The sequence below is a fragment of the Rhinatrema bivittatum genome, chromosome 1, assembly GCF_901001135.1.
Source record: "Rhinatrema bivittatum chromosome 1, aRhiBiv1.1, whole genome shotgun sequence".
In the NCBI taxonomy this organism is placed as follows: domain Eukaryota; kingdom Metazoa; phylum Chordata; class Amphibia; order Gymnophiona; family Rhinatrematidae; genus Rhinatrema; species Rhinatrema bivittatum.
Window position 1 is genome coordinate 100,123,236 of NC_042615.1, and position 14,524 is coordinate 100,137,759.

General features: G+C 41.5%; 1 protein-coding gene and 1 long non-coding RNA gene across 7 annotated transcripts in view; one reads left to right on the forward strand and one right to left on the reverse strand.

Moving 5' to 3' along the window:
- Positions 1-13,926, reverse strand: part of VEGFC (vascular endothelial growth factor C) — a 271,647-nt gene extending 257,721 nt beyond the window's left edge. Inside the window, exon 1 of one of the 2 annotated variants that reach the window (XM_029579571.1) lies at positions 13,249-13,926. In XM_029579571.1, coding sequence (XP_029435431.1) covers positions 13,249-13,362 — 114 coding nt within the window. In that variant the 5' untranslated portion in view covers positions 13,363-13,926. The remainder of the gene's footprint in view (positions 1-13,248) is intronic. The other variant, XM_029579500.1, reaches the window with a different exon arrangement.
- Positions 13,927-13,966: 40 nt separating this feature from the next.
- The window catches only part of LOC115077629, a 68,095-nt gene continuing 67,537 nt past the window's right edge, over positions 13,967-14,524 (forward strand). For 2 of the 5 annotated variants that reach the window (XR_003852984.1, XR_003852982.1), the window contains exon 1: positions 13,973-14,301. This is a non-coding gene — a long non-coding RNA (uncharacterized LOC115077629). Of the gene's footprint in view, positions 14,302-14,524 lie in introns of all 5 variants that reach the window. The other 3 variants (XR_003852977.1, XR_003852976.1, XR_003852983.1) reach the window with 3 other exon arrangements.

The following is a 14,524-nucleotide window of genomic DNA, read 5'->3' on the forward strand; positions in this document are numbered from 1 at the left end:
TGCTGTGAAGGGCTGAATAGCTAGGGGTGTCATGGGTTTGCAAGGGAGTGCAGGTGGAGGTGTGGGGGTGGAGTGTGAGTGGTCTGACCATTAGGTTTCCTGAGTAGCTCATTGCTTAGCATATTCTTATACCTAGGTAGTAATATAGATAGTGCCAAGCCATTTAAACCAGCATTATTGTGCTATTTTTAATACATATATTTTTTAAATCCTCTGTTTCATTTTAGGGAAGATGAAGCTGGTACACCAAAATTTGTATGGCAGTCTACTGTTCTGTATGTGTGAAGATGTAATCAGGCTATTATGTTTTAAGAAAGGCTGGAGTCAGACTGAATTTATGCCTCCAGGCCTGTGTGGGCATAACCAACCAGTGTGAGTGCAGGAGTGTAAGTTCATGTATGCAGCATAGGTCCAGCTGATGTATCATTGTTGGATCAACTGTGGGAAAGGAGTATGCATTGGGGGGGGGGGGGGGGGGCCAGGGGAGTCATTTAGATGTCTGTGCAGTAGGTAGCATCTAGCATAGTTGCTTTTCAAAAGACAAGTGCCATAATGTGCTGCAGCCCTCGTTACCATCTCTTTAAAAAGCAGCAAGATATAGTAGAACATTTTTACAACTTTGTTTTGATTCCATAGAATCAAATAGAGTAAAAGGAAGCTGTATCATGGGTCAGCCCCTATGATTGTCTATGAGAGAAAAATAAATTTCCTCCTATAGCAAACAACAGGAACTGCACAAACCAAAGGGAGGCTGGCTGGACTTACTACTGCTCTGAGCTGGAGTAAATTTATTTGGGGTAGAGATCCCAGGGAAACAAATAAAAGCTGCTTATCTAGTGACTAAGTTCTCGGGAATGAGAGCTGATGTAGAGAGAAGCCCAACAATGGAAATGGCTCTGTTTGCTGCTCATTCTGAATATCTTTTATTTAGGTTTTGCGAATAACTTTTGGGCACATCAAATAGCAGCTAAATATCCCTGTTTATGACCAAAGGAGAAAACCCAATAGTTGCAATTCATCTCCTAGAGACCAAAACCATTATAGGTAAATCAATCCTTTAATCACTTTGCTTCATTCAAAGCCACTCTAAAGCTGAACACAAGGCTATCATCAAATAAATTTCACTTTAGTTTATTATTTTATATCCTAATTATATTTCCATCACCACTGCCTTTGCAAACAAAAATGTTTTTGCATATCTAAAATAGCTCAAATGCAACACATAACGTGCACACATAGAATAGCAACTACAGCATAACTATACTGTATACTGAAACAATGTTAATGAAAATAATTCGATGTCTGAAATAATTTTTATTGTGGAAGCTAAGTAAGAACATGCCATACTGGGTCAGACCAAGGGTCCATCAAGCCCAGCATCCTGTTTCCAACAGTGGCCAATCCAGGCCATAAGAACCTGGCAAGTACCCAATGTTCTTCCAGGCTCTCAGCCAGCTGCAAAGACACAAAGTTTACAGATGTTAATAAAAATATCTGTTTAACGATGAAAGCATTCACTACTTATTGATGCTAACCTTGATAATTAGGTCTGAATCATTAAGGATTTTTCACAGACACAGAATGAAAAAAAAAAAAGCTTTAATAAATCAGTCCCTAACTATTCAAACAGAAGTTCCAATACATTCAAATCATTCTCACCACACTTGCACTCAGCAAGTGTATCCTATGTAGTGTCTTTGCCACATGCCAAAAATCTCTACAACAAGAAGATGGCATATTCAAAAGAAACAAAAATACTTAAATCTTCAAAAATCATTTTTTTATATTTATTAGGACTTCTCACATTATAGGGGGACTACATATTTCTTCATTTTCCGATATGTTCAACATCACTTGCTCAAACTCCTAGATATTACCTATATAAAAATGTAGCTAAAACACATGCAATAGATATGATGCATATCTTAGTGTTCTCTGTGCCAGTCTGTCTTGATTAGCAAGGGTAGGTTTGCTTGAAAGCAGGTAATAGTAACAAAAAAAAAAAACAACCCAACAACTTATGGAGCACTTCACAAGAAAACATACCCCAGGCACTGTACAAAATACTAGGAGACCAGGATAAGTTTCCATTCAACATAAACTCAAGGACACGCTTCAGTCAGTGCAATAAACTATCAAAGTTACAAAACAAAAAATATTCTTGACTAAATATATTCTTCTACATTATCAGTAATGGAATGAGAAATGTTATTTTGTTAACATTGAACCTCAACAGTTGGAATACCCACAGCTGGTAACTGAAAATGATATGGTTTCCATTAGGTAGCTTTGAGAAAAATAGTTCTCAAATAACCATACATCTTAGTTTTTCCAGAGGAAAAAAAAAAAACAAGGTTAAAGTCCAAGGTCAAGTAAAAAACAACATAAAACCTGGATAATGCAGACAAACTTTAAAACTTAAGGAGAAGGAGGGAGAACTAAATGTCTGATACAAAAGCAACTTTTACCTAACTGTATTTTATTCTTGTTTCAACCATGTTTGAAGCAACAAAAAAACATTTTAAAGCAAAATGAAGAATTTTATAAAATCAGTTTAAATAAAGTCTGCATTGGCAATCTAGTCAAAAATAACTACAATAAAAACAGATTTTTAGGATTTTTCTTTTGGTCGTCAACTGGGTAAAATAAAGTCATTGGGCTTATGCAATGAATCTCAACAAGTAGAAAAAGGCTTGCCCAAGGCATATTTTTAAATAGCATACCAGTTGCAGCAATCTAGTTTCAATATTTTATTTCACTTGTACATGGGAAAGATAAATGTCCAATCTTCTCGGCCGAAAGGATAGATAGACATCCACATCATGCATATCTTTAGGCAAAGTATGAAGAGGCATTCCTGTGTGTGTATTTTTGGTTGAGGAAATAAATAAACCCCATACTTCACAATATGCATCTTGACATCCAAGGACCATAACAGACGATATTCCTCCGCATCTCTTTCCCTGTCCAGAGACGGCATGGAAAAGGACGAATTCAAGTGAAAATCAAAAACCTCTTTTGGCAAAAAGGAAGTAACAGTACGCAGCTGTATCGCCCCCGGAGTCACTCGAAGGAACGGCTCCTGGCAAGACAGGGCCTGCAGTTCAGATACTGTATGTGCCGAACATATTGCCACAAGAAACACTGTTTTCAAGGTCAGCAACCACAAGGAGAGGGCATGCATTGGTCGACAAGTAGAGCCACTAAAAAAAATCCAAAACCAGATTAAGACTCCACAAGGGCACCGGTAACCGCACGGGAGGACAAAGATGTTTCACGCCTTTCAAGAAATAGGCCTCATCTGTATGAGCCGACAAGGGTTCACCATTCACCTGACTCCTGAAGCAGGCAAGATCTACCACCCGTACCTTTAATGAATTAAGGGCCAACCCTTTATTCAATCCAACCTGCAAAAATTCCAATATGAGCGGGATCTTAACCGAACCTCTTGATCTTCACACCAAGGCACATCCATGCCATATCTAGGGGGCACCTGTCCTGTGCCTACTGAACTATCTTTCCCCACTGATGAACCAGCTAGGGGAGCTCCAAAGTCAGGTGACCCTTTTGACATCTCTTTACTGAGGCCCACATCAGGCTGGAAAGAACCAGGCTTAGTAAAGCCAGACGGCAATTCTCTCTAAGCTTCCAAGCAGCACCGTGTAAGTCTGAGATGCCCAAATATGACAGAAGGTAAGGCGCTTAGGTGTCTTTGTTATAGGCGCCATCAGTCTGTTAGTATGCTCTAACAGGAAACTGAGGTGTGCGTCCAGCTGTATCTGCGCTGCAAAAAACTACACGTCCAAAATTTAGGGATCCAAATTTTAGGGCGTACAACACTGTGCCTCTATGAGCACCCAAAAACTGAGCTCCCACAAGGTCGCTCAGATTGTATGCATAGGTAAGCGTGTGATTATAAATGCTCAGATAGACACTCCTATCCCTGGATGCCCAACCAGGCACCCAACTAGGCACACAAAATGGGTGAACAACTGAATGCACAGCCGAACTCACTCTCATGAACCAACAGAACTGCAGAGGGCAGCCTAATGCACAGAAAAAGCATGCGAAATGCCGCCATGGCCCCAACACGCAGCGAACAAGGAAAACCTGAGAGCGAGGCCTAGCCAAAAACGACTGCTCAACCCGCCAGGCTGCCCACAGCCCACAAGCTCCTCCGGAGGTGGGAATGAATGTCAGATCAGCGTGCCTAGCACGGAGACCGAAGAAAAGAGGAATCCCTACAAAAAAAAAAAAAAAAACCCCTTCCTTTTTTTTTTTTTTTCTTTACCTGAGCTCAGGCTGTCCTGACTGAGTACAGAATCAGTATCCAGCTGCCGGGGGAGAGGGCATATACCTTCACCACCACATTAGGTTTCCTGCACCTGCTTTCCTTTCAGCTTTTTTTTTTTTTACATCTCAATACACACTGGCTGAAAACCAGCTACCTGACCAAAGCACTCATCTGAGGGATGGATCCAATATATTTCACCTCAGAAACTCTCAACTGAGGGAGTGACCATATGGTATCACCACAGGAGAGCAGGGCAAATTAATTTTCCTTCTTCTTTTCTCTAATTAAGGAGCGGACTGGGAGGGAACTTCCCTACCCCCTACCCTAACCTCCCTTCTCCTCTCCTCCCCAACCCCTAATTCCTACCTTTTTCCTTTTTGCTTCCCCCCCCCCCCCCTTTGAACTTACTTCAGGCCCAACCTGAAGTAAGCTGCACGTGCCGGCAGCCGGCCAGTGCGCGAGGCTCCGGGACAGCGATGAATGCCGCTGTCCTAGCCCGCCCCTTCCAAGAGGCTCAGCACTTGAGCACGTACCGGTCTTTACGCGGGTGGCCAGGCCTCTGAAAATTCGCCAGGCGCATGGAAGGCCCGGCCACGCACGTAAAGGCTGGGAGAATTTACGTGCACCAGGCATTTAAAATCCGGCCGATAATTAATGTTTTAAAGCAATCTACCTATTGCTTTATTTCAAACTTGAGCAGTATATTTAAGCTGTTTTGATCATTTGAAGACCAAAAACAATTTCAAACCAAATCACAAAATATAAATCTATGATGTATCAAACAGTTTTGGGAATCAGGAATAAATCACAGTGTTGCTAATGTGTGTGGGCATTTTTAACATGCATAAAGGGGTAGATTTTAAAACCCCTGCGCGCGCGCCAGTGCACCTATTTTGCATAGGCCGCTGGCGTGCGTAAGTCCCGGGGTTTCGTAAAAGGGGCGGGAGGGGGCGTGTCCGGGGCATGTCCGGAGCAGGGGGCGGTCCGGGGCGGGTGGTCCCAAGTCCCCCGGCACTGCGGCCTGTGCCGGGGGATGCCGGGGCGGCGCGCGCAAGTTACGCCTCCTTCAAGCAGGCGTAACTTGCCCAACAAAGGTAAGGGGGGGGGAAGGGAGGGGAAGGTGGGGGGACACGGAGGGAACGGAGGCAGGCTGCGCAGCACGGCGTATCTTATAAAATCTGGTGTACGCGCGCGCGTATGTTTTTAAAATCTACCTCATATTGTAGAGTTTATCTTGGAACAATCTGGATTCTTAATTGCTTATTCTTATCCTAACATATTAATTTGTGCTGTGACCGTTTCTGTAGGAGTGGAGCAATAGGAAGCTAATCCTGAAAGAAAGCAAGTCATATATATATATATATATATATATATATATATATATATATAAATATACATACATACATACATACATATACACACACACACACACACACATATAGATATTTCATTTTCTTAGCAGTGCTTTGCCATCAGCATTATGTTTATGAAAACTGTACTGAGTACCAAGTGAAGTCCCCTCATAAATGTAATGTACACTATATATATATATATATATATATATATCTACCTTATAAATGGCCTGTGACCGACGGCCCGCAAATGCGCAGTAGAGCGCAGCTCTACTGCGCATGTGCGGGCAAGGATGTCGATCAGAAAAAAAATGGCGGTGGGGGCCGCAGGAGCGGGAGAAGAAGCAGCGGCGCCGCGCGCAGCGCGCGGTGCCGCTGCTTCTCCTCCCCAGATCTGCCGGCAGATCTCGGGGGGGGGGGTGTCACTCCCCGCGCCCCCCCCACCGAGATCTGCCGGCAGATCTCGGGGGGGGGGTGTCATCTCCCAGCGCCCCCCCCCTGAGGATCTGCCGGCAGGAGCTGGGAGGAAGAAGTAGCGCAACGCTGCGCTGCGTCATGGGCGGCGCCAGCTGCTTCTCCTCCCAGATCTGCCAGGCAGATCCTCGGGGGGGTCACCTGCCGCGCCGCGCGGGAGTGACCCCCCCCGAGATGATCTGCCGGCAGGAGCGTGGAGGAGTTAATTGAGAGCCGGGTGAGGACGTTGCGGGAAGTCGCGTCTAGCGGCCGCCGGGAGGGAAATGGAGGTGGGTGAAGGGAGGGAGAGGGGGACTGAAGTGAGTGGGAGGGAGGGATGGGAGAGGGGGACTGAGCTGACGGTGGGAAGGGAGGGATAGAGGTGGGACTGAGTGGGAGGAGGAAGTGAGGGAGAGGGGGGGGACTGAGTGAGAGGAGAGGGAGGGGGAGCAGGAGTGGTGGGGGGAGGGGGGTGGTGAAGAGTGAGGGGAGAGAGAATGAGGGGGAGGTAAGAGACAGAGGGATGTAGCCCGTTTTAACGGGCTTTACGGCTTGTATATATATATATAATGCCTCAGATATGAACTATTATTAGGGCCACAGAAAAGGCCACAAAGTCCAGTCTTTGCCATGCAATTTTTGGGTCTCTGCAGAATCGCAGAAACCATCTAATCCAAGAATACACCCACTCCACCCCCCTCGCTCTCTCCTCATCTTTCATCATCCCTGGTCTTCTTCCCTCTCCCTATCCTTAAGATCACCTTTTCCTTTTCTCCTACTCTCCCATCTGAGTTCCCTTTCCTATGCCAATACTGAGATCCCATTTCCCCACTCAGAAAAGGAAAATAAATTATACAAACACAAATAAGACTATAAAATTACTATAGTATTGCAAAGTATATTCAACATTATTTAATATGCCATATGCAAATTACCACAGAATTGCCAGACAATTTCAGAACATTTGTCACACAATTTTCTAATTCACACAGCTGAATCTACCTGTGAGTTGACCAGAAACTGGGAGTGGTAATGATTAAGATGCCTGTCTGATAGTGCCTGCTTACAAGGATCAGGATGCAAATTAACAAATTAAATATCTTAAATATAAAATTTGCAATATATCCTTTCCCCTTCAGATAGCCTCTACTGGCAACAATACTTTCTGTGACACGGGCATGTTTTCCTCTTTTTCCACTGCTGAGTATTCAGTTCGCATTTCTTCATAGTTGGCACTTTCTCCTGACTTTTCCATATTTCCCAAAACCCAAATATGTAGGGTAGGGCTGAGAAAGATGCAGCCCACATATAAACAGGAAACTCTTAGGACTGAAAAAGTCTTGTGTGTGTACTTTATATAGGCATATGTATTACATTCAATTCTCATTCCTTTTCCCAACCAGATCCCCATTACCCAGTTCACACAATAATTACAGGAAGGAGAAAGTAATTAGTAGAAAAAGTAGACAGCAGCTTTATTAACATTATACAATGTACTTCACAAATACACAATAAGTTACAAGAAAGTCATAACATTGCAAGTGAAGGTTACAATACTGGTGACTGGAGAGTAACTGATCCTAACAGGGAAAGGCAAAGCTTTTAATCTGATTGCATACTATTCAGGTGAGCTGCCAGAGGCCTATAGCCCAGCACGAGAAAACCACTGTAGAAATACCTACAGTACCTGAATGTAATCCACTTTGAAGCGCTGAAAAAAGTGTGAAAAGCGGAATATAAATAAATAAAATAAAAAAATAAAAATAAATCCCCTTGTAGAGATTTAACAGACTAAAGGTGTACCCTCTTCATTTCCAAATCCTCTAATGTTAGTTTTTGTCTTATAGGGCAAATCCACCTCACCTTAGAATTGGGACTCCTCAGTTTCGGAAAACCTCTTGAGCAAAATGTATTTTGGTTATGATTTATTTTTCTTGATACAAACTCTAGTGACTACTGTGTTAAAACTTGAGCAAGTTAGACTAAAATTTTGTATTTTTTAATTCAATTCACAAGCAAAATCTATATCAGTAGCTGTAATTTTATACTTATTGTTCTGAATAGTTGTATCTTTCTGAAAACACTTATGAGCCAAGCTTATATCACTAAACAGATTCAAATTTAGGAAACTTTATTTGTATAAGAATTTGTACAACTTGCTAAGTGGTTAAAAATAATTTTTCTCTTATGTTCTCCCTAGTTTCAAGAGAAAGATAAGAGCATTATAATCCATGCACGTCTCATAGGACTAGTGGAGGCATCAATGTTGTCCGGAAATGTATTTCTTTTTATTAAGAAGAAAAAGATGACTTATGCCAGACTTGGCCATAAATTTGGGTTTTCTGGATACCATCTGTTAGAATATTTGTTCAAGCTTTCCACCTGTCTTGCAATTATAATAAAAACAGATGAATATACAGTTTTGCAAAGTAAATAGAAAAAACTGAAAAATATGCAAAGAAATCAACATTGGTATCATATACATAATTTCTGTCAAGATAATAATTGTACAAATACAGCTTGCTTAAAGATGTTGAATGTTAGGTGGTCACAATGTCATGTATATTGCAATTTCTTTGCTCTGCGGTAGCTTTAGAAAGAGGTTTATTGGTCTGTTTTTGCTACTGCAATAGCACGTTTTGTCAATACATATTCTAATAGCAAAAACAAACAGTAATGTAATTATTTAATGTCTTGTTACTCACTTGAAAATTACTAAATCTTTATGGGAAGTTCAACACTGGGCTGTACAAATGATCCCACTTTTTGCAACATCTCAAAACAAAATAGAATTCCTTGATATACCTGTAGTGGGTATATCTTTCAAATTCTCAGCTCAGAGGAAACCCTTTCAATCTGTTAAAAGCTGATGCTCTATTTCTTTTCATCACCATTATTTAGCACTTTTAGACTTGCACATCATAGTTTTGCAAGGTCCTAATTAGGATTTTTATGTAGTTAGGATAATTAGGACCTTGCAAAACTATGATGTGCAAGACAGGTGAAAAGATACAGCTGAAAAAATATTCTAACAGATAGTCTCCAGAAAACCCAAATTTATGGCTGAGTCTGACATGTCATCTTTTTCTTCCTAATAGAATTAAATACATCTCCAGAGTTCACTTATGTTTTTGCTACTCCTCTCAGGTGTGCATGGGTTATAATGTTCCAATTTCTCTGTTGGAAGTAGGGAGGATGAGTAATTTATTCATGCAACTTTGTTTTCACTTTTCATTAAACTTCCTAATACTGTAGACTTTCTTATATCTCTCACATGTTATTCTTAGCTGTTTCAGAAAGTAAATATTCCACAAAATAAAATAAATCCATTTAGCCAAACAAATCAATGAAAGCATTCACATTAGCAATGAGCTAAAATACATTAAAAAATAACTTAATATGGCATGCTTATGAGCAAGTTGTATTATCATAGTCACATCCCTGTAAACATGCCGAGTCCAGACACCGTATTGAACTATTATTACTACTGAGTGATTTATTCATGCATTTCAAAGTTTTCACTTCTCATTAAAGTTCCTTATAGCTAAAAAAGATTTCATTTATATTTTTATGTAGTTAGGATAATATGTTAAGTCATAAAAAAATCCCTAAAAATAAAAATATTAGAACAGGTATACTGTGCATATAAACTTAAATCATCTTTATAGCAAAAACTCTAATACTTTTCAAAAGTGATATATTGCAAAGCATCTAGCCACTGTATAAAGGAAATTCAACATCCCTATGCCACCTAAGCTCAGCTAATATTACTAACATTGGGCCTTATACTACAAAAGTTTTTCCACAGGCAGAGATTGGGAAAAAGTATTTTTTTAAATAAAACTATTGTCATCATTATTTAAGTGTACTGCATAGGAGACTTATTTTCCATTGTATAGATCAATAGCTAGAACAGTCTGTTCACCTTCAAGGTCTGAAACTTTTTACAAACTATACCAAATAATAATTTGTATTTTTATGTCACCAGTTCTCTAAACTGGATCCTATTGTGTTTTAAAAGCACTTCAGAAGCATGCTTACAACCATCTCAGTTGTGAAAAGTCTGGCTTCTGATTCTTAAAACGTGATGTGCATGAAAGAACAAGTCAGTGGGGGGAAGCAGGATTTGAATTTATGAAGTTAAGGAGCTCTTCTGGTTTATAGTCCCCTGCTTTAAGCACTAAACCACACCTCTTTCTAAAGAATTTTAATCACATCAGGAATGGATCCCTGTTACAGTGACATAATCAGGGCTATTTCCTTTAAAAATGCAGAACTGCTGGTTTATTTAGAAGCAGACTGACAGTTTGGAAATATAAAGCTAACTGGAATATTACCAATATTTAATGCATTGGTATTTTACCTAAAAAAAAACCCAATTTAAATGAGTTCCACTGGTCAGCCTTTTTTACAAATATATATGTGAACACAAGTTACTTATTTGGGTGTCATCAGTGCTGTGAAGATACCAAAATAATTTTCTGCTTCATCACTAGGATAATAATTATATACCTTTGAGCACAACAAATGGAGTATAAGGAGGGTTACACTTTCAATATACTGTTAGTGCTGAAAACAAGATTGTTCATAGATTATCTGGGTCCTAGCCAGGAGAATCAAACCAGAATCACAACTTTCTAAGCTCCATCTACTTCACTACACTGCCAGTCATAGCTAATAATATGAAAAGGGAAAAAAATATAGCAGCTTTTCTACTAAGTATTTTTCCCATAGACACACACAATGGGAAAAAACCTTTAGTATATCAGGCTCATATTACCTACAATTATATCTATATATAAACTTAGTGGAGTTCTTATTCAACTTTCCCCACACATAAATGAGTTTAAAATGTTCAAAGGCAGTACATTTGTGCTTCCAACTTTTTTTTCTTAGTAAATATATTTGAAACCCAAGTGGAATTCATTTGATTCACTTCTGGAGAAGTTAAATGATGGCTATAACCTGTGTATAGTATTTGTGCACAAGTAGACTCCAAGTCTAAGTTATTTTTAAAAAAAATAAACTCTACATTCCATGAACACCTTATTATCAGATGCTGTTGTTTTATCTAAACTTCCTAGAAAGCTCAGACGCATGACTTCAATACTGCCATCATGTATTTTCCTTGAAATTACTTACAGTAAACATTTGTAATTCTTTTACTTCCTCTGCCCTCCTCAAACACAGTGAAAAAAATAGCAATACAAACATTCCACAGACACCCAGAGGACCCTTCCCCCAGTAATCATTCAGTGAACCTGTTACCCTGATGTGCTTGACACCCGATTTCCCTCTTGAGCCTACTTTCTGAAGGAAAAGAAGGCTTATGAGATTGATCCACAATGTTGCTCTGTGAATTGCAGAATATGTTTGTGAAATAAAATAAATTGTTTAGCTTGTGTGTGTGTCCCTCTTCCTTAAATATGTTTATTTTCAAGAACTCAAATGGAGAGCATTTGAGAGAAAAACGCTGAGAAAAAGGTGAAAAAAAAGTCAAGTAGACCGAAGTTTCCAGTTTATTTAGGGAACTGGAAGAGTACTGCAGTTCCCTTCTCCTCATAGCCAACATCTTTAAAATCTTTGCTCATGTATGAACATCTATTCTGTACCTACCACTGATATGTTAGAATTAGATTAAACTTAAAATAAGTTAGCAGTCTCAGAGTCTCAAGAAATTTCTTTTTTACATCCTACAACCTAAATGGTGGCAAATTACAACATGTAATTCTCCCTGCCACTCATGAGTAAAATTATTATTAGGGGAGTGAAAATAAATAAATCTTGTATAGAGAACAGCACATGTAGTCCTGGTTCCAGAGCCGGCAATAGTCATAGGCAGAAGGCATGTGGGCAGCTCAAAGGGGACCTCGAATTGGCCAAACTATTTTTATTATTACGCTTAGCATCAGCACTGATTATTTTCACCCCACTCCCTGCCCCCCTCCCATGGACATTTACTCCTTCTTCCTCATACTATAGCAGGAATGAAAGTAGGAGCCAATAAGCACCACAATAAGAATCAATGAGCACTTTGCAAGGGCTTCCTGTTCAAAAAGGAACCCCCATGTGATATGAAGAGGCAGGGCCACCCAGGGCCTTTAAATGTGCACTAGTGCATGAGCATACATTCACCTACAGTCTGCTGCTGCCGCCAGGATCTTCTCCTGCTTGGGTGAGAAGGGAAGAAAACCAGAGATGTCAGGAAAGTAGCCAAAGGATACGGGGGTGGAGCTGTGCAGTGTCCTTCACTGGGGAGAAGCAGAGGTCTGTAGCAGTTGGGGGACCAGTAGTTATTGAGAAGGGTGGAGAGGAACGTAAAAAGTTCCTTGAAAGGAAGAATAAGCTTAAGTTCACTTAAGTATATAGAAGGGAGCAGAAGAGGAGATATATGAGGGGGAGGAGCTGAAATCTGTCAGGGGCTAAAGGTCCCCGTCCTGGTTCTAGAGGAGAACCTAGCCAGTCTGGTTTTCAGGATGCCCTTAATGAATATGCATAAGATGTGTATGCATGCAAATCTATCTCTCCTGTATACTGGGTGGCGATGGAGTGAATGTCCTGGTTCTAGAGGAGAACCTGGCCAGTCTGGTTTTCAGGATGCCCCTGATGAATATGCATAAGATGTGTATGCATGCAAATCTATCTCTACTGTATACTGGGTGGCGGTGGAGTGAATGTCCGCATGGAAAATGTTTGGGGAGGGCAGGGAAATATTCCTGCTTAGAGTCCCACAAAGCTCTAGCAATTGTCCTGACTGCTTCAAGTCCAGCAAACCTTATAGACATGCACGTGCAGAAGCAGTAGACTGTAACATGCTACTGCAAGGACGATTTACTCCGAATGCAAATGACACAGGAACACAAGTCATAAATGGATCATTCCTATAAAGATATTGGAGGAGACTGTTACACTTCCTGCAATTTTGTTTTTTAGTAAAACTACTAGCGATTTATGAAAGGAGACAGCAGATGTAGATAAAACAGCAATGGTGTTTCTCTCGTCTTTCCAAAGCGCTACAAATCCAATTATCGAATAGCAAGCCCTGATCTCCTGTTCCCAAAGTTCATAATTAAGTCGATTTTCATTTTTTTAAAAATGTAGATTCCAATTTATAAATTCACATTTTCTAAATTGTATAATATTACTTACCCTTGAGTCCCCTAGATCTGGATCGTCGTAAAATCCCTGTCCCGATTCATAAGCGCTGTGTCTCTGGAGTAATACTGTATAGAGGAAAACCACAGCTATCCCCAGCAAGTGCATTTTTAAATTACTTGGAGTCTGTATAAATGGGAACCTGTGGTTTATACTCCGTGCCTTCTCTTTTCCAATATCGAGCAGTAAATCCCTTCACCAGAAGATGAGTGCAGACGCTTAACACTTCAGCCCAAGTTATCTAGATTTTGTCAGATAAGCAAAAATGAAAAAGACAAGCCCCTCAAAAGAAAAACACAATCCTAGACCTGGGGAAAAAATGACATCCGATCGGGTCACTCAGGAGAGAGAGTGACAAAGCGCAACACAACCCACAAACTCCAAAGAAAAAGAGCAGGAACTTTTTTTCTTTTTCATGAGAATAAGAGGAAGAAAAATAGGAAGTGGAAAGGTGGCGGTGAGCCAGTCCCGATACCTCCTGGCATGGCTCTGGCAGCGGAAATGTCAGCGGCGGAGAGGGGGGGGGGGAGAGAGAGAACCCACAGGAACGCGTGTGAATGTGGAGCCGGGACGGGAATGGCAGGTCTAGAGAGGGGCTGAGATCGCGAGCCAGAGAGGGAGGAGGAGGTGGGCCATGCGGAAAGCCCCACCCCCTCCCCTTGCTCCTCCCAGTGTTGCCAACCTCGCTTATTTACCGCGAGATTGGGCTTCTTTTTGTAGTCATTCGCGGGGTTTTTTTTTCGGATTCGCGGGTTCCTTTTAATTGGGCTCTTTTTTCTGCCAGTCGCGGTTTTTTGGGCGTGTTGGGCGGGACTTGTGCTCTGAATCATTTTACAGTGATTGGCTGCTGCTGCGATGAAGCCTGTCCATAGTAGGCGCACCCTATCCCTATATCGCAGCAGTAAGCCAATCAGATTCACACGACAGGAGCACATTTTGTGGGCAGACCCAGCACCCACCGGCACGGCATACACAGCATCGCAGGTTGGCAGACCTGGAACGGGAAGGCCAGCAGCACGGTACTGCAGCGCAGCAAGCTACAGCCAGGTATCAGGAGGGGAGGGATTAGTATGTTGGGAGGGGGGAATGAGAATGTGGGGGCCAGAGATGTGCTCGGAGGGGTTAGGGAGGGGGGGATGAGTATGTGGGGGCCAGAGATGTGCTTGGAGGGGGGGGGGGAATATGTGGGGGCCAGAGATTGGTGGGGAATATGTGGGGGCCAGAGATGTGCTTGGAGGGGGGGGGGAATGAGTATGTGGGGGCCAGAGAT